Source organism: Chionomys nivalis, chromosome 20 (genome assembly GCF_950005125.1).
Source record: "Chionomys nivalis chromosome 20, mChiNiv1.1, whole genome shotgun sequence".
Classification (NCBI taxonomy): Eukaryota; Metazoa; Chordata; class Mammalia; order Rodentia; family Cricetidae; genus Chionomys; species Chionomys nivalis.
The window spans coordinates 54,976,721-55,001,839 of record NC_080105.1 but is presented as its reverse complement, the minus strand read 5'-3'; the positions used below and the strand labels follow the sequence as shown (position 1 = coordinate 55,001,839).

The following is a 25,119-nucleotide window of genomic DNA, read 5'->3' as shown; positions in this document are numbered from 1 at the left end:
TGATGCTCACCCTGGTGAGAGTCACTGAAGGGTCCTACTGATGCTCATGCTGCGTTAAGAGAACTAGAGAGAACTAGAGAGCCATGTCTGCTGCGGCACGAGCCTCACAGGACACTGCAGCCTGGCAGTCTAGGGTGTTCTACAACAGGGGTAGCACAGTAACCACAATCCAACTTGACTTGGGTAGACTGAGATAAGATCTCCTCACTCATCCCCAGATGTTCTTCATGCCTGAGACCCTGGACACTGGACTGGCATGGAGTGCTGCCCCCAGTGGCCTGTGTGTGTCAGGGACTTGCAGGCTCCAAAGTGGACTCTGAATCCAGTCAAATCCAGTCAGACTGAAGCCTGGCTCGCTCCATGTTTGACCTCTTCTCACACGTGACACAAATAGTGCCGGATAACAGCCCAGTGAAGCTTTGTGGAGCCAATAGTCACACCCCAGGTCCCAGGTACTACAACACAGACAATACTGTGAAGGGTGCCACGACCCTCACAGCCTGCCTGTCTGCTTCCCTGGCCTGGCAGCCCAGCAGGCCGGCACAGCTAGCTGTGGTAGGTGCCCATAATGTTCCAAGGGGAATGGGATTGTTTTTGTGAGAGAACCATTGCCCCCTGCACATGCCTCCACTGGCTTCCCGATGTCTCCAGAAGAAACCCCAACATTTCCTCAGTCCACCCTAGGCCTGGAGGTCAGTTCACTCTGGGTCTCCCATTGGTGTGTCTGCCCAACTTCCAGCCTAAAAGAAGCCCCACAACCACCCTCTGTCTGTGGCCTATGCAACCTCTTGCCTCTACAGCCTATGCAGGCTCTCTGCTACTCACAAGGTCCCCTAGGTCCTAATGCCTGCCTCCTTTGGTCATCCTTGACCCCGAAGTATCCCATCGGCCAGTGATCTGTCTATGTCATGGCTCCCCATGCCAGTGCTGTGGTTGGAAGAAATACGTATTTCAAAATTTTCTAAACTCCTAACAGTTTGTGTCTAGGATGGAGTGCTATTGAAGAACAGGTTCCTCAGAAACCGCACGTGGGGAAGCCTCAAAGCCCGTATGGGAATGTACATTAGACAGGGTGTGGCCCCTGGCTTCCAGAACAGCAGGATCCTTTTCAGCTGAGCTGGAGGCATACTTAGGGCCTTCCTGCATCTGTCAGAAGAACAGAGTTATGAATGGCTGGGCAGGCAGCATTGAAAGGGGCAGAACTTGGCCTCTTGGGCTGCTCTGTTACTGAGCCATGAGTTCAGGGTATGTGAGCTGCCACCTAAACAGTTCCCTGTCACAGTCCCAGCCAGCAGTCCTGCCTAGGTCCTAGCCCAGGCTTGTCCCCATGGCTATGTGGAGGGCACCCTCTCCTGAGGCTGCTTCTTTCCTTGTGGACCTTCCCCTGTTCTGCTAGAGTCCCTGATCCTTCTAAGCCAGGAAGAACAGACGGCACCTGGTAGCTGGAGAAATGGCAGGGGTCCATATTTGTCTGTAAAGCAGTGTGGGGATTTCTCATTTTGTCTTCACTGCTAAGGGAAAACCCACGTCTTTCTGCTTTTTGGTTTTTTTTTTTTTTTTTTTTTTTTTGGGAGGGGGGTTCAAACATTAATTCCCAAGTCTGTTTTACTGCCTGGGGTATAGGAGGCCATTGTCCATTACCCCAACTCCAGTGGGGAAAGCAGCCTGAGCTGAGAGAAGGCTCCCCTGTGGTCAGATGGGTAGAGGACCCTGCTCTCAGTGGCTTGGGTTCGTGGGTGGTTTGTACTGGTTGTCTATCCCCTGGGGTGTCCTACAATGTGTGGACACCTCATGTAGTTATTCTAGTGTCTTCCGGGCCAGCCACATGACTCTCACGGGAAAGCCATACTCAGCCAATGAAGCAGCAGCTCTGGGTACCACAGGCTACATCCAACACCAAATGCGAGGGCTAGCCTCGGCTTTCCGCTTACCGTCTGCCACATGCCATGGTTGATGATTGGCCCGCTGCTGGTGATGCGCCCAACCCCGTTATACCGCAGCTGCAACTCAAGCCGCCCGGCCCGTAGGCCCAGGACAATCCAGGTGCTATCTGAACGGCCTCCAGCGAAGAAGAGGACTCCTTCCGGGTCAAACGTTCGGAAGTCAAACTCAGCCAGCAGCCTGTAAACAGACCCAAGACATAAAGTGGGGTACAGAGCAGGTGCAGGGCTGCCTAGTCCCAGGGCCTTGACCCCTGTGATGCTTTCCAGGACATGGGGAACTGGTTCACAGAGATCTTGAAAATGAGGAGCCCTGGACCAGCCTTCTCACCTGGGTTCTGCTGTCCTGTGTGCCTGGCTCTCACCTGGTGGGTTGAAGCCTCTTGAAGCGTAGTCTGATAACCGGGGTGCCGCTGAACATGCGGCCGAGGTACAAGGACTTCACGCTCTTGGCCATGGTGAAGGGCACACATGGTAAGATGTCCTGCCATGAGAGGAATGTGTTGGGGGGCGGGGGAACCCCTGTGGCTGCCTTTTAAACAGCTTTCAGGTTCTGGTCATACTGGGGAGATTCTCTGACCTTCCAGATTGCCAGGGTTAGCCCATCCCTGGAAATCCCAGAGCCCATATGACCCATCCCACGTTGGTGCTCCAGGCAGAGGCCCAGGGTTCTAAATTCTACTACCTGCTTTTTTTCTCGCCTGTTCTTATTTGCTAGTTGTGTTCAAATTATGAGATGTTTCAAACTCACAGAAGAGTACAGAGACTCATAAAAATTCATTTTTAGTACACTATCAACAAAATGAACAGAACGAAGGCCTTGAAGACTATGGTTCAAGAATCTTCCCTGATTTATGCTGTGGGCTTTCCCACTGACCAGAGAGAGGATGGAATTAAAACAGGTTAAGCTGGCTTCCAGGGGAGATGAGGGAACAGGAGGGTCCTGCACTGTCACCCTGGCCAGCAAGGAGCCTGAGGTAGAGCCCATGTAGGTGCTGGTCCTCTGGCCCTCGGGGGTGCTAGCTCACGCAGCAGGACTCTCACAAAGTACCTAGAGGACGTGGGCTTCAGGCTTGTAATAGAGAAATGCTTCCCCTGCTTCCCAGGCCTGTGGCTTGCAAAGTCATCAATGGTGCATGGTCACTTGCTGCTGTTTTCCAGAAAATGCCATCAATGCACAACTTCCCTGCAGTTTATTTAGCTTGATACAGTGAATGGGGTGTGTGCATGCATGCGTGTGTGCACTGTATATATCCTGGTGTAAACACATCACACCTTGGGTCTACACCAGCAGGCTACATGGCTGAGAGTGGGGAGTTGCTAGGGAGATTTCATCAACACCACCAAACAGAGGTTTGACTAGCTGTGTGGTCCCGAGAGCCAGTAGGAGTTTTCAGCCAACTACAACCTGACAGTAGCAAAGGGTCCTATACAAAGCACAGCACGGGGGCTCTGCGAGGCCATCTAGTGGGCACTGACGTCACCTACCTCACAAGTATCCATGTCTGGCGACAGCTTTAGGCCCCCTCGCCCATCACAGTGGCAGGTGTAGCTGCCCGGGGAGTTGACACAGGTTTGCTCACAGCGCCCCTGCTGGCACTCGTCCACATCTGCAGGCAAAGGGACTCATGGTAGACAAGGGGAAGGCTCCAACACTCAGCAACCCCCCTCTTCCCAGAGACACACTGTAGACATCATTGCTCAGCCTGCTACCTCAGAGGCCTGTCTCTTAGGTCCCGCTTGCTAGAGGGAAACGAAGAGCTGAAGATGTCCAAGGACTGCGCTCAGACTGACCGACCAGGGGTGGGGGACCAAGAGTGTCCGCGTGGGCTGTGGAGCATGGGGCGGTGGAGCATGGGGCGGGGCAGGCCACTCCTTAGCTCTATGCTCCCTTCCCTGGGCTCCCATAGCTATCTCCCAGAGTCTCTTGTAACTCCCAGAAAGGTGTGACTATAGGAAGAGACAGTCTCTGCCCTCAGGACATGGTGAGCCTCCAAAGTGAGAGAATAAGTCAACATTCCTCGTCTACTGCAGGCACAGAGAGGGCTGGGAAGAAGCTCAAGTCTACTAAGGAATTCGGGATCTTCGCTTACACTGCTGACGTCTGGAGAAAGGAAAACACGCAGGTGTGTTTACGTGGTACAGAGTATGCCCTGGAACACACATGCTTGAGAGCACTCTGTGTGGGCATACACATATGGACACATGGGGCCAGCAGAAAGTGATGAGACAGGACTGACTTGAGGGGTCATCTTCAACGAAGGTACACGGAGGCTCCCAGGAGGTTCTGAGATTTTTTCCAAGTCTCACGTGTGTACAATGACTTCCTAGAATGCTGGACCACTGGTTGCCAGCCATAGAGCAAAGCAGCCCACATCCAGGCAGTGGCCCATGTGTATCCTAGGCTAAGGGTCAAAGAAGTAAGCTGGGTGGCTGCAGCATGGGTACCTTGGCAGGTCTTCTCCTGGGAGCTGTAGGTGTATCCCTTGTCGCAGAGGCAGGAGTAGGAGCCCGGCAGGTTCTTGCAGCGTGCATCCCCACAGGTGTTGGAGTTTGTGCACTCATCTATATCTGCAAGCAAAGCCAGCCAGGACAAGCTGTACCCATCAGTCTGGGACAGTGGCCATGGCCTCTGCGGATAAAGGGCGAGAACAGTCCCAGACAGGAGGACGAAGGCATGATGCCTTTGCTGTGCGTGCCAAGAGATGGTGGGTCCAGGGACCACATGCTGCTCACCCATACTGGGGACACTGTAGACTTCATTGCTCAGGATCCACAAAGCAAGGCAGGTCACTTTGACCTAATACTAAAGTGTGGGGGTTGTGTCCCTTGGTCAGGGCCAGGGACAAGAGCCACAAGGAGAGGGCCTCTGTTCTTGGAATAAGGGCCTAGACAGTCCCATATCCATAGCCTATATATTTCACCTATGAGGACACCCACACAATACACCTTCTGAGAGTATTCTTTGGGATTGTCAGACATAAATGCTGAGGTAATGAAAATACCCCCCCACACACACACACACACAAATTTCTCTCATCCGATTTGTGCTCAGACCATGAGTTGATTCCTGAATCTCACCCCGCTCCACCCCACACACAGCTGTCTGGATCATCCACACAGGCAGTTGTGGCCCAGGCCCAGTGAGTATCAGTTACTCAGGGACACTCTGGGTACATCTGTGTTGGAGCACAGCTCAGGAGGAAGAGGTGGTAGATGCACTTCTGAGATTTGTTGGGTGTCCTCAGGCTCCCTGCTCTGGGCTGAGTAGAAACAGGACCACACAGTGAGGAGGACCCAGCTGCTTCCATGTTCTTGGGGACAGGGTAGAGGGAGTCTGTGCTGGGAGGGTCTGGAAAGTACAGTAGGTGCACAGAGGTAATGGGGCCTGCCACCTTACCGAGGTCCCTGCAGTCAGTTGCGGAGATCTAGGCCTTGTGACCACACAGGCTGTCTTGCCAGCTCTGTGGCCTGGAACGTACTTGGGAACACTAGTGTGGATGGGCATGCCCAGTCCTCACCCTTGCTCTCACGGGGACTCATGTTCATGATGCTAGACTGGACCATCTCCAAAGGATGCTATTCCCTTCCCAGGATATAGGGAGGCAGGTGATGTTGGACTGGACCATCTCCAAAGGATGCTATTCCCTTCCCAGGATAGGGAGGCAGGTGAGGGGCAATGGCTCAGTCAGCGACTTACCTTGGCAGTTCCTGCCGTCCGAGGCAAGCGAGAAGCCGCTATGGCAGGCACACTGGAAACTTCCTGGCTTGTTCTGGCAGACCTGGCTGCAGCCCCCATTCTTCTGGCCACACTCATTGACATCTGGACACGAAGAAAGAGTGAGGGGCTCCTACCTGGACACTTCCCTGCTGGCCTCATGTAGGTAAGGTAGAGAGTGAGGGCCAGAGAGCTGTGAAGTGCAGCTGGTGGGGACAACCACAGACTCAACTCTGAAGGTCTCTAGGTGACAAGGGACAGGGCGAAGGACAAAATGGACCTACTAATCAGTGCTCAGTAGTCACGAGACCTACACACAGCCTACTCTGGTACCCTGAACAAAACTATCCAGATGACCTGTGGGTGCAGCTAGGCTGCCCTGGGGGAAGGGCTTGGCAGGTTCTGTTATCCTGTTTGTAGCTTTATCTAACACCTCGCCCTCCCCTGAGTAAATCAAGGTAGGGCTCTTTAGCTGCTAAGACCCACGTGATATTTCCTTCCTTTCAATCAGGGCCCTAAAACGGCTGTCTGCTGCTTCAGCTCTCTAGGAGCCTGCAGCTCCAGTGACCCTCAGGGCTGTTGCCTTCCACCCCTGACCTGTAAAAGATGCCCAAGAGGGTGTCCATCAGGGCCTTATCCCAGGACAGGCTATAGGAATGGCTGAGCTCCCAGGCAAGGGTAGGGGGTGAGGAGAGGGCGAGGCTGTGGACTCTCACCTTTGTTACAGAGCCGGCCTTCCCAGCCAGCTTTGCATAGGCAGAAGAAGTTGCCCATGAGGTCTTGGCAGAGCTGAGTACCCTTCTTATCACAAGGGTTTGGGGTACATTGGTCAGGCAAGTCTGAGTTGAAGGACACAAAAAAAAGAAAATCACTCAGGGTTTCTCTGAACGTCTTACCTCACACAGTTGGTGGTGGTCAGAGCCACTGGTGGGGCCTCAGTGGAGCTCCTTGGGGTTCCAAAACAGGCTAAAGTGTGATGGAAGTCCCCACCTTGGGACAGGAACAAACGTGAGGAACTTTTAAGGCACTGGGACCAGTTCTAGCAATACCACCCAGGTCTACTGGGGTGTCTGTCACCAGGCCAGGCAAAAAGGGACTGTCGGCTCAGGCCTCCAGGGAATGGGCCTTCTAGGTCCCCGAGAAGGGCTTGGGCACATTCTCTCCACAGGACACAGAACTGGAGGAGTCCGCTGAATAGGCAGGAGGGCTCTTTAAAGACATTAGTACCTCCAACACACACATCAGCACTAAGGCGTTGAGTCAGGTATGTTGTGGCCAGCTGAACAGACACACAGGTGGCTGAGCCACACAGCTTCCGCCTTCATCTTACAGGCTGGCACAATGTTAACTCCCTCCATGCAGTACCTTAGAGCCACAGCTGAGACCTCCAGATGTAGCCTTGACTATGCCCTGGGTGGGAGAGCTGGGTATGTGCCCCAATCCCAAGGTTAGGGGAGTCCCAGAAAGAAGCATTATTATATCCCGTTCTGAAGGAATCCTTCCAGAGTTTGAACAGATGTGGGCATGGCTCAGAGCATAGGAGGCCTGGTTCCTTCATTCTGCCCCATCTGAAGGATCTACAGTCTGCCTAGATAGGATGGGGGTGGGGTAGCTCCTATCTACCAACAGCTAGACATCTCTATGATGTGGGATTTCCCTCTGTATGCTGTGATTACCGCTAATGAATAAAGAACTGCTTTGAGCCTATAGCAGAGCAGGGTAGGATGGAGGAGAGCTAGGCGGGGAGGACTAGACTGAATGCTGGGAGAAGGGAGGGCAGAGTCAGAGAGAAGTCAGGTAGCCCCGCCAGAAGCAGGCAGAACTTTAGCAGGTAAGCCACAGCCATGTGGCAATACACAGATTAATAGAAATTGGTTAATATGTAAGAGTTAGCCAATAAGAAGCTAGAGCTAATGAGCCAAGAAGTGATTTAATTAATACAGTTTCTGTGTGATTATTTTAGTTCTGGGCAGCCAGGACAAACAAGCAGCCTCCTGCTATAGCTCTAAAACAGTGGTCCTCAACCTTCCTAATGCTGAGACCCTTTAATACAGTTCCTCATGCTATGGTGACCCCAACCATATAATTATTTCTGTTGTTACTTCATAACTATAATTTTGCTACTGTTACGGATATTATGTAAACGTGTTTCCCCATGGTCTTAGGTGACCCTTGTGGAAGGGTCATTTGACCCCAAAGGGGTTGCGACCTACAAGTTGAGAAATACTATTGGGGTCAGCTCCTGAGACTCTCTCAAGGTAACGCTTTCCAGCCCTGACCAATCTCTGCCTGCTTAGATGGTATCAGACTGGTGGCCTACTTGGACTGACATCCCATCGCTCAGAGGTATTTTGCCACCTCTGTGATGTTCTCCTGGTTCCTTCTCCTTGACGTAGGTCTGCCTGAAGACTGGCTCTAGATTTTCACTGTTAGAAGGTACGAAACGGGGCCGACTCCAGATAGCACACCCAGATTGGATGAGGGTAACTACCTCCTGTCCTCAGGTGTGGTCACTGTCATCTGGCCACCCAAATCCCAGATCTGCACCAGAGGGCAGGGGTCAGGTGTAGACCAGCACTCCAAGAGCACAGCCATACTTGTATCCCTCAACGCCAGCCCATGCCCATGCTGGCAGGTGATGCTGCTCTCACTCGCCTGGCATCCGATGGGAAGCTCTGGCTTAGGCGGGCCCTCTGCAGTACAGGAAAAGCTGAGACCCAAGAGCTGAGGTCCAGGAGGCAGGCCGAGCTATCCCTCCTGGAGGAAGCAGCTGTGAGATTTGTACTGCTCTCTGCTTTTAGCTGGGGAAGAGTCATTTTTGAGTCTCATGACAACTCACATTGCTGGTTTTGATTCTTGGGCATCCCTATTCCACTTGCTGCCCACGTGGGTCTGAAGCCAGCATTTGTTCCTCTTTGATTTACAGAAACAGTGTCAGGACAAGCCAGAAGGCATTCGGAGTCCCGGCCAACGTCTCCTGGAGGCCATCCTGGCAGGACGTCGAAAAGGTCTTCCAGGTTACCCTTTTTGGGTTTGCTCCATTCTTGGGGGCCCTCCCCACAGGCCTCTGGTTTCTTACACCTGAACTCTAGACAAAGAGGGTTGTTGCTGCCTGGCAGGGATGGGGAGGCCCTGGCATACGATGAGGCAGGAGCCAACCTCTGGATTTCCCAGATGCATTCCTTTGCTCATCCAGGGTTTTCAGGTCAGCCTCATTGCTGGCAGTTTCTACTTGTACCAGGCCAGGCTGGGCTAGATGCCGAGCCCACAGCAGGCCCGGGAAGCAAGTCTAGGCTTCTCAGGGAAGCTCTGCGATCTAATATGTTTGCCTTTTTTCCCCCTGTGGTCTTTCCACGTTTACATCCAAAGTCTGCTGGGTTTGCACAAACCACAGCCAATAACACGCCTGTGAATCTTCAAGTAGTTTTGAGATTCTTGCAGAATAGTTTCTGGCAGATCATTATAAAATGCCATTTCCCCTTAAGCATGGATAAAGTCAAAGTGGCCTGTATATAAGAAGTCAGGATTGGAGGTCCTCATTGTTCCACAACCGCTGTGCACTCATGAGAGATTGCCTGACGCCAGGATACGGTGTCCGGCACACTTAAGTGTCCGGTTGGAGGGTTAAATTTATTTCTAAAGTATACACTAGCAAATCTGGCACGAGGACTGGTTTACTTGGCCAAAAATACCAGCAACCCTTGCAAAATCTGTCCTTAGGCCGAGAGATGGGGGCAGTGCCAACTTCCAATGGGGTAATGTTATTTTTAAGAGTCCCCCAACACAAAGCCAACACCACAACCCTTTGTCCATCTGTCCCTAGAGGAATACCACCCACTCCACGTCATCTCTTTTCCTGTTGGAAATTTACCAAGTCCAGTGTTTGACCTTGGCAGGTACCCAGAGATCTCTGCAGTGAGGGGGACACATTCCCGAAAGGTGAAAGATGGGCAGTTTTGCGGGCACTGTGCGGCCTAGGTAGCTCCTCCCCAGACAGGCTGCTATGCTTTGAGACAGGTTTTCTCTGTGTGTAGCCCTGGTTGCCCTAGAACTCTCTGTTGGCCACACTGGCCTTGAACTCACAGAGATCTGCTGTTATTCTTAACAGTCTTTCCTTGTTTCTTTGTGTGGCTGTAGGTAGAGTATGATGTGTGAGCTGGCTCTCCAGGTGGCAAGTCAGGACCTGGGCAGCAGTCAGTCCTGTCCAATCTAGGCCTTTTGTTCCGGGCCCAGAAAGGAACCCTGAGCCCCGGAAAATCCTGACGACCTGACTCGCCCACCACTGCCTGATGTAATGTACGGGGAGCAACCTTCCTGGCAACACGTCTGTCAGACTCCCTCTGGACAGGGCAGGGAGCCTGGAAGCCTTTGTAAGAAAGGAAAGAAATGGACGCCTTTCCTGGCTTCAAGTGATCAGACTATAAGCTTAGCCTATGGCTTCTCCCTTGTCACTCTAGCTGCTGCTGGCGTTGTGATCAGCCCCCACGAGGTGAGGTGTAGGTCTCCCAGGAGGCCTGTTTGGTCAAAGACTTGTCTAAGGCTAGGTCTAAGCTCTCTAGGAAGTTCCAGAATGGGTCCAGCAAGGGTTTCGTTTTAATTTTTTAACAAAATGGGTATTCAGAGTGTTTAAGCAATGACATACCATGGGCATGGGGTAAAGAACCAGATACAAAGGGCAATAGGCTGCCTACCTGGGGGGCTGGTGGGCTTGGCTTGTATCCCTGTCTTCCCATGGCTCAGTACAAGGATATGAGGGTCATGGGGCACTTGGTACAGCCACCATGAGGGGCACATGCCCATGGGACCCGTGATGAGCACAATTGGGCAGAAGGTAGCTATGCGTCAGGGGCTTTGGCAAAGCCTCTGCCCTGAGCAGGCAAGGCATCTGGCAAATGGGTTTAGCATATTTGGCACCAGAAGATACAGGAGGTTTATCATTTAACCAGTTCAGGGACAGGCTCTGGGGGTGGGTACAATCTCATCCCCCTCTTCCAGGTCACCTACCACCACAGGGGGGCGGAATCTCGAGTCCCACCCAGAGTGTGTCATTGCAACTCAAAACATCATAAGAGGCTCTGAAGCCACAATATCGGCCACCAACCAACCAAAGCAGTGGCATAACTTCACAGAGCCCAGGGAGTAAAGGTCCCTGGATCAATGCACCAAAAGTTCAGGATCAATGCACCAACCCATCATATGCACCAACAAATTAGAGAGTGTAAGGAAAGAAATGGCCATACTTGATATACCAAGTGTCAAGAACTAAGTTAACGAGAGAAGTGCAAAACTAACCTAACAACAAATCAGTGACAAAAGCAAAGGCACAGGGACACCTGAGTCACAGAAGCCGTTCCCAAGGTAAAATATGAATGTAGGTTTGTCTCTGACCCTTCCTCAGGAACCAGAACGGTGGACGGACGCACCAGACTTCATTCTGCTTTTGTAGTAACAGAAACAAAATAACCTCAAAGTTGGTCAACCTGCCTAGGCTAAGCTGAGACAAGGCAGCTGGCATTGGACGGGCCATGTGAGTGCCCTTGCACTGGAGGGGACTTCAAACACGGGAGTGACTAGGGTCGGGGTGACGCAAGTGTGCAGAAGCCATTTCTGTACTTCTAGGTACAGTGGGGAGCTGAAAAGATGGTCTTGCCTGCATGACGGAAGGCAGGGACACGCTTCACACCCTATGAAATATTTGGAGCCCTCCAGCAAATATATTTATGGACCATTAAAAAAACAAAAAAAGATTTACTTGAAGAGCAAGTTCAGTGTGCAAGGAGCAGACGCCTGGCGGGCCTGACAACGTCTCACGCTGATGGAACATTCACCAGCTTTATCCCAACCACAGCTGAGCCACAGCTACCCAGTATGTGCGTCAAGTGAGACCGGAGGGGACACTTACTCTGAACGCAAGGGGGGAAGTTTGGGTTTTTATCTTCTGGCTTGCCATATTTCCTCAGGCATTCTGAAAGAAACAGACAACACGGTCACCTGTCATCCCTGGGGTAGAGCAGGTGTCCAAGTCGGTGCCAACCGACACATTTTCTTTTTGCCTGGACACATGGGTCTTCAGGGAGTGGGTGGCCTAGCTATCAGTATAAAGCACTTGGTGGTGACGGCAGGAAGGTACCCCCAGGGCGACAGAACCCTGACTCTGGAACGATAACTGCTGGATCCTCTCATCACACAGAACACCAGGAACTTTAGCACCGGCTGACAGCAGCCAAAGAACAGAACCTCAAGATCACAGAGGTCCAGGCAGGAAATGTCCTCTGTCTGAAGGTACAAGTGCTCTTTAGTGCCCTCAGACCCGTAGGGCACCAGACCTGGCAGACACGTGTGTTCCACAAGGGAGCCAGGAGCACAGCATGTGAACACACACAGCACACGATGGCCGTGTGTGATGGCGTGTAGCCACCCTCTCTGGTCCTTCAGTTGGTCACTGTTGATTGTCCACATGACAATACGGTGAAGGCACAGTCAGGATGCATGGATGGGCTAGCTGTCCCCCTCTGTCTTGGTACTAGAGATGGCCCAAGGCCTTTTGTGCTAGTGCAAGGACCAGAGAGGCCTGAGTGAATGTGTATTTCGATACAGGCAAAGCTTGCCAAGGATGCCAAGGCCAACTGACCCATGGGAAATTACCAAAGTCATTACCCATATGGGCCAGGATCAAGAGAAATGGCAAAGCTTTCCTTGGAAAAGAGTGTTTGCGAACAATTGATCAGTGTGAGCAAAGACTAGTATGCTCCTCCCAGATGTCTACAGCCTGATACTGCTCACCTACAGAGGCCTACTGAGACGAGCTAACCCCTCCCTTTGCGTTGTACCTAATAAATCCACTGAGGTTCTGGGTGGCAGTTTTTGCCTTAGAGGACTCCAACGGATCCCAGCTTGACTGCAATTGTGTCTGCCCTTTCTTTGTTCCCTTGTCTCCCCTAGCCAAGATCCTGGTGCCCGAGCCTGGAGAGTCACAGAAGTCCTCTGTGCTATTTATTGCTCGATACAGATTACAAGAAGGTGCTTCTAGAATGGAAGGCCAGCATCTTACCCAAGCATACTCTTTTTACATGTGATATACATTCAAAGTACTTTGGGTGTTGACCAAACAGCGCTCAGAGAATTTAGGGCTTCTTGAGGAGTAAACTAACTATCCTCCAGACTAGAACCCTATTTTTTTATTTGTCCTGTTAGAGCATATTGGTATTTCCCATGCCACTAGGTGCCCCACTCTAGGGGCTGAGTGTATATGTGTGCTCTCTGTTCATCAAAATATGTAAAAACCTTCTGCAAGTTTTAACTGATAATAGAGCAAATTTTGATAAAACACACCACACAGGAGCAAAATTTTTGGGGGGAGGGCATTCCTCAATAATCTCAGAAGTCCTGAGACCAGAAAGTCTGAGGGCATTCAGTCTATCATACTTCCTTTGTGGGCAGGGCCTGGAATCAAAGAAGGTATCTGAAAACAGCAGTGTGAGTCTGAGGCTCAGGCAACTTGGGATAAAACAATACTATATAAATATAAAAAAAATCCCACACTCAAGTTTTGACCCAAGTGCTCCCAATGGCTCTAACCTCACAGCTTCCTCCTCCCAGGAGTAACATGCTAATGGGATCTCCCCAACACGAAACAGATACTGTGCCTGTCTGACAATGAAGCCAGAACAGTAACTTTAACTTACCTTGGTATCTTGGATAGAAATATTCCTGTGGAAAGAGAAGAAGGGCAATAGTTAATGGGCACAGCATGAGGCCTCTTAAAAAGGACTCTTTAATCAAGCCTGGAAACAGGAACCCAGAAGCAAGAAAACCTTGCACTGTGGCTCCCTCAATGGTAGAGCTACTTAGAAGTCCTGCTCAGAAAGGAGGCCAGGGAGAGGAGCAAGGAACAGGAGGCCTCTGCTGACTCAGCTTCTGCAGGATCACTGCAGTGTGGGGCTGCAGAGCATTATGGGGCCACCCTCAGGAAGAAGCAAATTGCTGTCACCATAGCTACTTAGAGAGTGCCTCCCACGTGTCCTGAGAAAATGCACGTAGGACAGGAACATCCCAGGTAGCCCAGTTTCAGCCCAAGGACACAGAGTTCTTGTCTCAGTTAGGGTTTCTGTTGCTTCAATGAAGCACGAAGACCCAAGCACACAGGGAGGAAAGGGTTTATCTGTCTTACACTTCCACATTGCAGTCCATCATTAAAGGAAGTCAGGACAGGAACTCAAACAGGGCAGGAACCTAGAGACAGGAGCTGATGCAGAGGCTTCCTCCCCGTGACTTGCTCGGCATGCTTTCTTATAGAACCCAGAAACACCAGCCCAAGGGAGGGACTGGGTGCCCTTTAATCAATCAATAATTAAGAAAATGCCCCACAGCCAATCTTATGGAGGTATTTTTTTTTTTTTAAAGGGTTTCTCTGCGTAGCACTGGCTATCCTGGCACTCACTCTGTAGCCCAGGCTGGCCTCTAACTCACAGAAATCCACCCACCTCTACCTCCCAAGTGCTGGGATTAAAGGCATGCGTCAGTACTGCTCACTTTGGAGGCATTTTCTTAATCAAGGTTCCCTCCTTTAAGATGACCCTAGCTGTGCCAAGATGACATAAAACTATTATGCACAAGTGACCCCTTGTCACCAGACACACAAACACATCAATATTAAGTCACAACCTCCCCTTTCCCATTCATTCCCCAAGTTCTCAGCTGACAACATAACTTTAAAAGTCCCAGTCTTTACAAAATCAAATGCATTAAATGTTCAGTCCATTTAAAATATCCAGAATCCAAAATCTCCTTTTAAAGTTTGAAATCTCTCAACTGTGGACTCCTCCAAAGGGCTTGGGTCACTTCTCCGTCTCTGCCCTCTGGCATACACAGCTTATCTTCCAGGCTCTGGCTGTCTCACTGCAAGGCTGTTGCTGGACGGTCATCTCATGGTACTGGACTCTACAAAACGTGGGGTCTTTTGCAGCAACTGGGCTGTATTTTCACCAATAGCCTCTCCCGGGCTCTCTTCCGGGAGAAAGCCTCACACAGTGACATGCCTCAGCTGCTCTCCACAACCCCAACCCCTTCATGCCTTCAAAACTAGCACCACAGGTGACTCTTACGCTAAATCAAGTTCTGCAGCCAGCACAAAATACAACATTGGCCATGTCTGGAACACAGTTTCTGTGTGTTGAACCTCAGGAAACACTTTCCAGAAGACTTCACCTCAGTGAGGCCAGTTTCTTCTCAATCACTAATTTCTCAGCTCCAGCCGAGCAGCATCCATTATCCCACAGAGCAAAGGTTTCCCATCAGTAGTTCTGGGTTCTTGTTAATCACAGCTGACTCTTCAGCCCCAGCTAACCAGAACCATGAGATCTTAATTCAAAACAACACACGGACCCACAATAGCCTCTTAACTTCCCTCTGAAACCCCACAAACCAGGCCTGCGCTGTCTGTACCGCCCTCAAAAGCCTTATCTTCCACACTCCTACAGAGCCCACCGCGGTCTCAACACTCAGTGGCTTTTCTAGTCGGAAGTTCCAAAGTCCTCCTACAATCCTCCCCCAAACACACAGGCAGGTCTCTCACAGCAACACCCCACTATCCTGGTACCAACTTCTGTCTTAGCCGGGCTTTCTATCGCTGTGATGAACACTATGACCAAAAACAAGTCAGTAAGGGTTTATCTGGCTTACATTTCCATGTTGTAGTCCATCATGGAAGGAAGTCAGGACAGGAGCTCAAACAGGGCAGGAACCTGGAGGCAGCAGCTGATGCAGAGGCCATGGAGGGTGCTGCTTACTGATTTGCCCTCCCTGGCTTGCTCAGTCTGCTTTCTTATCAAATCCTGAACCATAAGCCCAAGGTGGTCCCACCCATAATTGTCTGCCTCGCCCCCAATTAACCACTAATTAAGAAAATGCCCTACAGGCTTGTCTACAGTTCAACTGTCCCCCCCACCACAGAGTTTCTCTATAGCTTTGGAGCTTGTCCTGAAACTCGCTCTGTAGACCAAGTTTGCCTTGAACTCAAAGAGATCCACCTGCTTCTGCCTCCCGAGTGCTGCGATTAAAGGTGTGTGCCGCTACTGCCCAACAACAACAAAAAACCCAGCTTCCCCTGATTAGAGGTTTTTGCTTTTTTGGTGGTGGTGGGGGGCATTCGAGACAGAGTTTAGACGTCCTGGAACTAGCTCTTGTAGACCAGGCTGGTCTTGAACTCACAGAGATCCGCCTGCCTCTGTCTCCCCAGTGCAGGGATTAAAGGTGTGCGCTCTTCAGTCCAGTCTTATGAGGGGCATTTTCTTAATTGAGATTCTCTCCTCTCAGATGCCTCTAGTTTGGGTCAAGTTGACATAGAACCATCATCCAGCAGGTCTCTTCAGCCTTAGGTGTCTCCTGTCATTGGATTGCATACATTGTCTTGGTAAAACAAGTTTTCTGGCTAAGCACAAGGCCAGAGGGTCTGTTCTGTTTCTGTATCCCTACACTGCACACGGGTGTATACAGGCCCTCTGGCCATTCTGGGCCGCTGACAGGATGGCTAGACGCTGGTTCAGGACTGCTGTGAGCAACTGGCCTCCACACAGGCCCAAAGTCACAGTCCCCAGCAGAACCCCCACACACACCTGCAATGGGAAAGGTGTCCCTGTTTGTCATCTCTCACTTTCCTCCCTGGTGAGGGGCTACGTGGATGAGAACAGAGGTGACAGGGATGGAATAAGCTGGAGTAAGGCTCCCAAGATTGGGGTGGGGGGCTGCTCAGGTACTTTTCTCCAGGTTTAGAAAGAATATCAGGAAAGAACTTAGATGGCAAAATTCCACTCATGTTATAGTAAAGTGTGGGGGTGCGGGCAGCAAGCTGCGAGGGGGAGAAGTTTGTTTACATTGCCAGGAATAGCCTCTCACAGCCAGGTGCACGGAAAGGTCAAAGGTAACAGAGCACTGCTCATGTTGCCTCATGGCACTGCCATCAGGTCTGGCTGGAGGCCAGCACAAGGCCGACTTTTCTCCTGGACAGATGCAGCAATCCTAGCATCCAGCCCAGAAGGACCTAGCGGCCTTTGGAACATCCCAAGAGTGGCATCACTCAGAACTGATCTCCCTGTCGCCCCTGCACAGGGACCAGGCGGGATGGTAGCCATGGCTTCCAGTTACCACTCTTCCTGACCTCCTTGGAGGGCCTCACCTGGCAGACTGCTGCTGGATAGCTTCAGCGGCTGCCTGACCAGGCCAAGTCTGAAGACAGTTCATGCTCCCAAGACAGACGAAACCCACACAAGAAGACACGGTCGGAAGCATGCTTAACAAGATGGAGAAACATCTGAGCCCAAAGTGGAGTGAACATCACGTTTTACAATTACCAAGAGGACACCCCAGCTGCTACCCCATGCCACCCAACTGGGAAGGTTCCAGTTCACTCTACACAGCTGCCACCTGTAGAATATTCTCACTTAGATCTATGAGTCCTCTCAGACTCTTAGAGGTGAAGACACCTCTGCCTAGCAGAAACGAGGTAGCAGACCAAAATCTGGGCTTCTAGCCCTCCTCTTGACTTCCTCATGGTGGTGGGGGGGGGTGTGTTACACAGTATTGTCATCATACACAGGCCTCACAGGCATAGAAAGGCCCCCCCCACAAAACTTGCTTTCACAGGCAGCAACAGGCCCTGCACCCATGAATGCTCACACCGATACAAAGGTAGGCCCCATGAACGTTCACACCTATACACAGGTAGGCCCCATGAACGCTCACACCTATACACAGGTAGGCCCCATGAACGCTCACACCTATACATAGGCCCCGTGAATGCTCACACCCACACAAAGGTAGACCCCATGAACGTTCACACCTATACACAGGTAGGCCCCATGAACGCTCACACCTATACACAGGTAGGCCCCATGAACGTTCACACCTATACACAGGTAGGCCCCATGAACGCTCACACCTATACACAAGTAGACCCCATGAACGCTCACACCTATACACAGGTAGGCCCCATGAACGCTCACACCTATACACAGGTAGGCCCCATGAACGCTCACATCTATACACAGGTAGGCCCCATGAACGCTCACATCTATACACAGGTAGGCCCCATGAACGCTCACACCTATACACAGGTAGGACCCATGAATGTTCACACCTATACACAGGTAGGCCCCATGAATGCTCACACCCAGACCCTCAGTAGACCTTTGCGGTACGGCTTTCATAGACAGACTTTATGGAGAGCTGGTTCCCAGTGAACTTTGAGTCTCAGAACTCGGTGTAACATGAACCCAGGTTCTACCTCATCAGCTCCACACACAGAGTGTGAAGGTGTAAGCTGTGTTGTTCACCTGAGTATGGGAACATTCTAGGCACACAGTACCACCTCTGGTTCCCAAGGTCGTCTCTATCAGAGTAGAACCGTGAGGTGCAGCTGCCGGGGAGAGCTTTTAAGTTCTGGGGGGATCCCCACCCTGAGCTTTAAAGGTAGATCAACTAAGCAATTGGCCTGTAAGTGGTTCAGTCAGTCTGTGACTATCCAAGGACGGGCTCTGGGCCCACTGATGCTAGCTAATCCCTGATCCCTCTCTGAGGACAGAGTGGACAGCCTGGGCCCAGAAGTGTGCTCTGTGATCATCCCAAAGCTAGATCTACAACAGGTTTGAGGGATCCACGTGGTAATGTGTATTTCATTATCATGGGCATACCCACTAAAGGGACTCGGGGAGACTAGTACCCATTGTTTTCTTTCATGCACTGCACGGCCATGTAGCTCAAGGGAAAATAACTGACATTTCCAGCTTCTTCCCCTGCCAGTTCCATAAAAAAACCCTTGAAAATATAAAAACACACTTTATAATCTGTCAAGGTCAAAACGAAAGCCTGTGCAGAGAAGGTGCTGGCAGAGTGTCAACAAAGGCTTCTCACGCCAGTCCCTAAGCCTCGGGCAGGCGCTCTGCAGCTCTCACCTGAGCCCTGCCCTGCAGCTCCGTGCAGGAAGGAAGTAGGGCCTGGCCAAGGGCCACTGGGTGAGTGACCTGGGAGGGTTGGCTTGCTGCGGTCCCAGCTCTGACTTGGAGCCCTTCACTTTGCCTATTTCCTGAAGGATATTTTCCAAACACCTCTGCCCTGTAGACTTCTGGCACTATTGTCCATGGAACCCAGTGCCCATAGAACCAGAGGGGCTTGTCTCCTTTCCAAGCTCACCTCCGGGACCCTAGGATGCTAGTCCTGTTTCCCGACCCATTTGCCAGGCTCAAGCCTATGTATGCCAGGCCAGCTCTGAAGAAAGAGTGACAGACAGTTTGGCCATTGCTTGGTGGCCCTGGCCTGTAGACCCCTACCCTCAACATGAGGGAAGCAGAAAGGAGGCCTGGAGAGGTGAGACCCAGAGAGGAGCCAAGAGTGTGTGTGTGTGGATACATGTGTCTATGTAAGCATATGAATGTGTAATTATGTTTTGAATATGTACACATACATTGGGGGCATGTGTCTAGGCGGAGTATTTCACCCAATGTCCCTTCTCCACCAAAAGCCCAAATTCCAAGTCTCAGAGGGCTTCTTTTCCTGCTAGGACGTCCCCTTCCTTAAACTTCCTAAACTGGGTCTGTCCCTGTTGTATAGTGTTCTAAGAGGAAATGGGGGGGGGGAGTCCACTTACCCTGGAGCTGGCCTTCCCCAAGCTGTCCTTGGAGAGCCCACCTAGGGAAAATGCCCTTAGTGGATAGACATGGTTGCGGCATGGTCCTCTAGGTTTGAGTTCAGCAGCAGAGAGGGGGCCACTGCACCCGTGGGCAGGCAGGGAGAGGGAACTAGAGTTAAGAGACAGTCGGGAAGGGGAGCTGTCTTTCGGTTCCTGGGGTGTTACTCCTCACAGCAGTCAACCCCACGAGGAGCCCTTCAACGCTGGATCTTAAGCAGCACAGGTGCCAGTCATCAATAAGGCCTGCGTGTCCTCCTGCCGGTAGGCGAGGGCCAACGTGTGGCGTGGAGGCTCCAGCTGAGATTAACTTCTGATCAGGAGCCTCTAGAGGCCAACATCCTAAACTGGAGACAGGGCCTTAAAGGATTAGGTAAATGACTGAAGAGATTCTGCAGGCCCTCACCTGGGGCAGGGCTACAGCTCCAGGGCCTCTCTGAATTAGCGACAGGGACAGGGAACCCAGCCAGTGAGAACGAAGTGGCCGGAAGGGACAGTAACAATAAAAAGAAAAACCAGATAACAGGGAAGCTGTGGGGGAGAGAAGGGACACAGTGATTACAAGCAGAGGCCAGGGCTGCCACCACAGGGGAGCAGCCACTGAGGAATGTGGGTGGAGGCCACAGGAAGTGTGTGGAGGGGGACCTGCATTCCCTCCCAGGAGAAAGTTAATAAGAAGCTACCAGTGTCCATGAAGTCCGCTCTGCTCGCTGGAGAGCTGAGGGCCGGCACTTTCCCTCCCAGTGGCAGAAGAAATCCTAACTGAACTGAAAGAGTCGGGCTCTTGGCATACACACTGAGGGAGAAAAGCCTGTGTTCCTTCCAGGGGGTGAGCCCATTGGTTCCAGCTGCCTAGGCCTACCCAGTATGGGGGATGGCCAGAACTTCCTTCTCATTCCCTTCCCAAGGCCCCGAGAATTACTATCAAGGGTAAGGAGCCACAGGTGTTCAGGAGGGTGTTAGCTACAATTGGCCAGAGCGCCACTCGGAGCAACAGGACTGTCTATCCCAGCACTGTAAGCACAAAATGATTTTAATTAGGCACAGAATACGACTACAGCAAGCACTGAATGCTTTTACAAAAAAAAAAAAAAAAAAAAGCAAGCAAGCAAACAAACAAATCCACTGTCTCCTCCTTCAGGTCCCCAGGAGGACTTGGATGAAGGCCTGGCACCTCTGCCATCACTTTGTATCTCTCTCCTTTATTTCAGGTTACTTGCTTAGTTTTGCAGGCAGGTGTGCTAATCCCCCAAGCATTGTCTAAAGTTTCAGAAACACCTATCTCTCTCTCTCTCTCTCTCTCTCTCTCTCTCTCTCTCTCTCTCTCTCTCTCTCTCACACACACACACACACACAAACACACACACACACACACACACACACACACACACACACACCCCGCTCGGCTGAAGGCACAGGGACAAGAGGACCAAGGCTCTGTCAATATTTTGTATCTTGTCCCAGACCCCCAAGGGAAGTTAAAGGTCTCAAGGGACAACAGAGTCCCAGGGAGACCCCAGAGAACAATTAGGACCACCTTGTCCCTGCAAGGAGTAAGGACTTCTTCCAGCTGCCTTGCAGAATCAGAACTGCAACAGCACCAACCAGACCGCTCTTGTCAAGCCTTGCATAACTCAGTATACCTCATGCCCCATGTCCCAAGCCTTCTATTTAAACTTAAAGCTCATATCTGTATCCCAAAGACAGCCCTGAAGCCACCGGGCCTCTTGATCCCTTCTTTTTCTTAGTGTGAGTTGACTAAATATTTCTGGTCTCTGTGGGTACAGTCGTACAGGCGGCTAAGCCTAGGTCTTTGGGACTCCCAGACCTGGCTGGCCTTTTCGCCCTAAAATTTCCCTTACGATACCAGCATCTCTGTGTGGATTCTGCCTGGCCCAGTCAGGATTCTCTAGGACCACTGGGAGAAACTGGTCCTCAGGTGTTCTGTAGATCACAGCTTCTCATTGTCACACACAACGTTCCAGGTAAGCCCAGGCCATTGCCCCCTTGTCTAGACGGTCTCATGGGTCTCCTTCAATACAAGAAATGAGCTACGCTTCAAGGACAGGAAAACTGAGCTAGCATTTTCTTAGGAAGGTAAGTTCCTTCCCAGTCTCCCGAGGCCATGAAGGTGAGTGGTGCTTGCAGGACCATTGGCCCAGGTCTTAGGCCTCCCCAGGATATGGAGTAGGGGAGACTTCAGTCAAATATCCCTGTGGGCAGACACCAGGTCTCCACAGTACAACTTAGCCCTACCCCTTCCTGAGGCTTGCCTCATTGCCCATAGAGTCATGACAACAGGAGAAAAAGTCACTAGCAGCTAGATCAAGGTGGTAGCAGCCAAGAGAGAGCTTTGATTTGGAACTCTGTGCACAGAGGCCAGGGAGCAGCGGGCATCAGGGTTAGTAATTCCCACACCACAGGCAAGAGGTACAGGTCAGGCATACAAGCTGACTTATGAGAGGAAAGTTCATGTGTGGGGGTATAGGGACTGCAGAAGGAAAAAGGACTGTGGACAATTCTTAGATGGCTCTGATGGGAACAGGTGTCTGCCAAGTCCTGATGGAGACAGGTTGCGACAGAACCAGAGGGGACTGCCTTTCCCAGTATTATAGCCTGGAGTTTTACCCAAATGCAGACAGAAAGGGAAAACCCTCCCATGGACTGAAGAGATGTTTTTAAGGGGTTGGGGGGGGGTCTTTTTCATGTCTTCATTTCACACCTTTGCAAATAAAATTATAATTAAAACATAAAAGCAATTAAAACCGGAGGGACTTGACTCAAGAAGAGCAGCTCCGTGTCCAGGCAGCCAGGAGGGACCAGCTTGGGCCTGTCTGCCCTGGCAGGCAGGCTGCAGAGGGGCGGGACTCTGTGGCTGGGCGGTGGCCTTCTTGCTTTCAATTCGTGTCACCACAAGCCCTGTCCACACTCTGAATGGCAGAAAGCTCCATGGGAGGGTGGAGTGGAAGCAGGCAGAACCAGCCACCTAAGTCCACAGCCCAGGTGACCGAGGATCGGGAGCCCTGCCCTAGACTTGGTAGCTGGACTCATTGGGTCAGAAGCAATCATCATCAAAGCAGGAAAGAGGCGAGGGTATAAAAAGATCAGCGATCTGCCCATATACTGCAGCTGATGCCTGGGGCGGTACCATGGGGGGAGGGGGACACACGGCTTGTCACCTGATCTTGGCTTCCACCCTGGATAGCAGTGCCAAAGCAGCTCTGGGGACAGCAGCTGTGACGCCGGCCGGTATCGGAAAAGCAGCTTTGACAAGGATTGCCCTGCTAGCTGATTAGACACAAGTCAAAGCAGAGGCCCTAGCGGCTCGCACAGATCCATCCTTTTATCATGTGATCCTTATTTCATCCCAGAAGAATTCTTTGAAAGGAGAATGCCAGCGGAACCCAGAATTGTGAAATCATATCGATTTGGCAGGTAACAGGAGGTCCTCGGCATCACTAGGGGGGCCTGCGAGCTTCAGAATCCAGACCTTAACCTCGGGCATGCCCTAGTCTGGGTGTGTTCCCCCATGAGCCCTCTCAGCCCTCACAGTCACCGTCTGTGGAGACTCCTGTGCACACACGGGCTGCTGGCTGCAGTTGGCTGTGTGCCTGCTCCGTTCCCCAAGGACATTATTAATAGAAGTTTGTCCTGGGCCAGCAGAGCCCTCAAAGAGGCAGGTGCCGGTCCTTCCCTATGCCCCCACCTCCCCATATGCATGTTCTTTGCACAATTCCAGCCATCGTATTTTTGGATGTGCTGCTGCAAGCAATTCCAGCCTTGAGATCTTTCAATTCCTCTTTCAGGAAAACCCTGGGTCCCTCTGGAGGAAGACCCAAAGAGGAGCTCCACCCCTTACTTCCAATCTAATTTAGGGACAGGGCAACCTGGGAGAAGCCTTTGAGTTTCAAACCACTGTGTCCCTTTCCCGCGGGTGCCTTTTCTTTGGGAATAGGAGAAAGTTTAGTTTGAACAGGCCTTCAGCTTCCCTCAGGCTCCCGCATGGGCCTCAGTGGACCCTACTCAAGGACACGCCTCCTCCTGCTCCTGAAAAGGAGAGGACTTGGGGTCACCAGGGAAGCAGGGGCTCAAGAGTGATGATGTGAAAGGGGGTGGGGTGGCACAAAGCTCGGTGTCTAAGAGTTCTACGGTGCACGCTGAGGAGCGGTCCCCACAAGGATACTCAAGCTTCCAGAACAGGTTTCTGGATTCCACAGTCTGGGATTCCACAGTCCCCTGGTCCCCCGGACCTGCACAGGGTAGGAGCCAGGACTTGTGACATCCAGAAGCGCGCGTTCTGGGACCCGCAGGCCCCACCCTGAGTCCTCGGCACCCGCTCACCGTCTCGGGGTCGTTTTCGAACACCTCTCTGGCCTCCTCCTTGGTGCACACCTCCTCCACGCACTCCCGTTCCAGGTGACCCTGCTTAGCCTCCTCGAAGACTTGGTAGGCGCGGCGCTGCCTGGGCCGCAGGAACTGCGCCGCCTCTCGCGCCCGCAGCAGCACAGCTGCAGAAAGAAGGGTGTGCAGTCAACCTGCACCCACTCGGAGGTGGAATGTCTTAGGTTGGGATTTCGGGGTACCATGATGCCAGTGTGTCTGGGATGCTCCGGGACTGTGATGTCTAAAGCCCAGAGGTCCGGGACAAGGATGCCTGGGTGTCTGGGATACTCCACACCAGGATGCTGAGGTCGGGTGCAGGCCTGGTGCCCCACTCCAGGGGGTGGCGGGGTCTGGGGGCCCGAGCGGTACTCACTGTGGGAAGACTCGGAGGCCAGCAGGAGCAGCAGAAGCGCAGTGCCCAGGGCGGCGGCGGGCCCGGGCGGTGGCGGCATGGCGAGGCCCTGGCCGGGGAGCCGGGCAGCCGGGAACGTGCAGTCAAAGCACCCGGGAGGTCGAGGCGAGCCGCGGATGCCGCGGGACAGGGGATCCGGTCATCCTGGCCAGGCGGCGGTGAAGGTCACATCCCGGCGGAGGCAGCAAAGCCGCAACCGGCGCTCGCTGCGGTTCTGGGCCGAGAAGGAGGCTGCGGATGGGGGCGTGGCTTGGGCCGGCGGGTGGGGCCTAGCCTGAATGGGGCGGGGCTTTGGGGGGCGGGGCCGAACTGGGTGAGGCAAGGCTGGCTGACAAGTAGACTCCAGTATCCTCAAAGAAATTTCTCTGCCATCCTGGTGTAAATGAAAGGAGAACAAGATCTGGGGCCCTGGTCAGGTGTAATTTGGCTTTTTCTACCCTCCTCTGCAGACATCGTTTTTGGACTCTTCATCGGGCGCATTTTTTTTTTTTTTTTTAAGATTTAAAATCCACGAAAAATAATTACTGAGGTCATTTCCCATGGCAAGGAGGTTCACGGTGCAAGTCTATGCCATTCCCTCTGTAATCTGGTTTCCACACAACTCCCTAAAAGCAGCCTTGTGTGTTCTCCAGGGCCAAAGCTTCCTTATCTCTTGTCTCAGAACACTTTGCAATGTCATAGGCAAACACACACACACACACACACACACAGCTTGCAGACCAAGCACAGGATGCAGCTATACAGCAGCTGGCCAAACCCCAAGAGGGGAATCTGCCTGAGACTCCCCTACCTCAACATGCTGATGGGAAAAGGATAGGGAGTCACTCCCTTTCGCTGGGCGAGTGAAACCCAAATTCTTGGAAGCACACAAGGTCATTACTGGAATTCTTTAAGGTCATTCGTTTGAAGGTGGAGTTAACAAATATGTTAATTTCAGAGAAATAGATATCATGGGAATAATCTTGAAAGGGAATTAAAACTTGACTAG

The 25,119-nt window shown here is 52.0% G+C and overlaps 1 protein-coding gene across 1 annotated transcript in view; it reads right to left on the bottom strand.

Annotated features, from left to right (window-relative positions):
- Gas6 (growth arrest specific 6) overlaps nt 1–24,377 on the bottom strand; it is a 31,274-nt gene extending 6,897 nt beyond the window's left edge. The window contains exons 1-10 of the mRNA XM_057752555.1: nt 24,093–24,377; nt 23,678–23,844; nt 13,344–13,368; nt 11,561–11,623; nt 6,375–6,497; nt 5,641–5,763; nt 4,389–4,511; nt 3,429–3,550; nt 2,306–2,424; nt 1,932–2,121 (exon numbers count right to left, since the gene is read on the bottom strand). Of these exons, the coding sequence (XP_057608538.1) occupies nt 1,932–2,121; nt 2,306–2,424; nt 3,429–3,550; nt 4,389–4,511; nt 5,641–5,763; nt 6,375–6,497; nt 11,561–11,623; nt 13,344–13,368; nt 23,678–23,844; nt 24,093–24,171 (1,134 nt within the window). The 5' untranslated portion in view covers nt 24,172–24,377. The remainder of the gene's footprint in view (nt 1–1,931; nt 2,122–2,305; nt 2,425–3,428; nt 3,551–4,388; nt 4,512–5,640; nt 5,764–6,374; nt 6,498–11,560; nt 11,624–13,343; nt 13,369–23,677; nt 23,845–24,092) is intronic.
- Between the last annotated feature and the right edge of the window lie 742 nt (nt 24,378–25,119).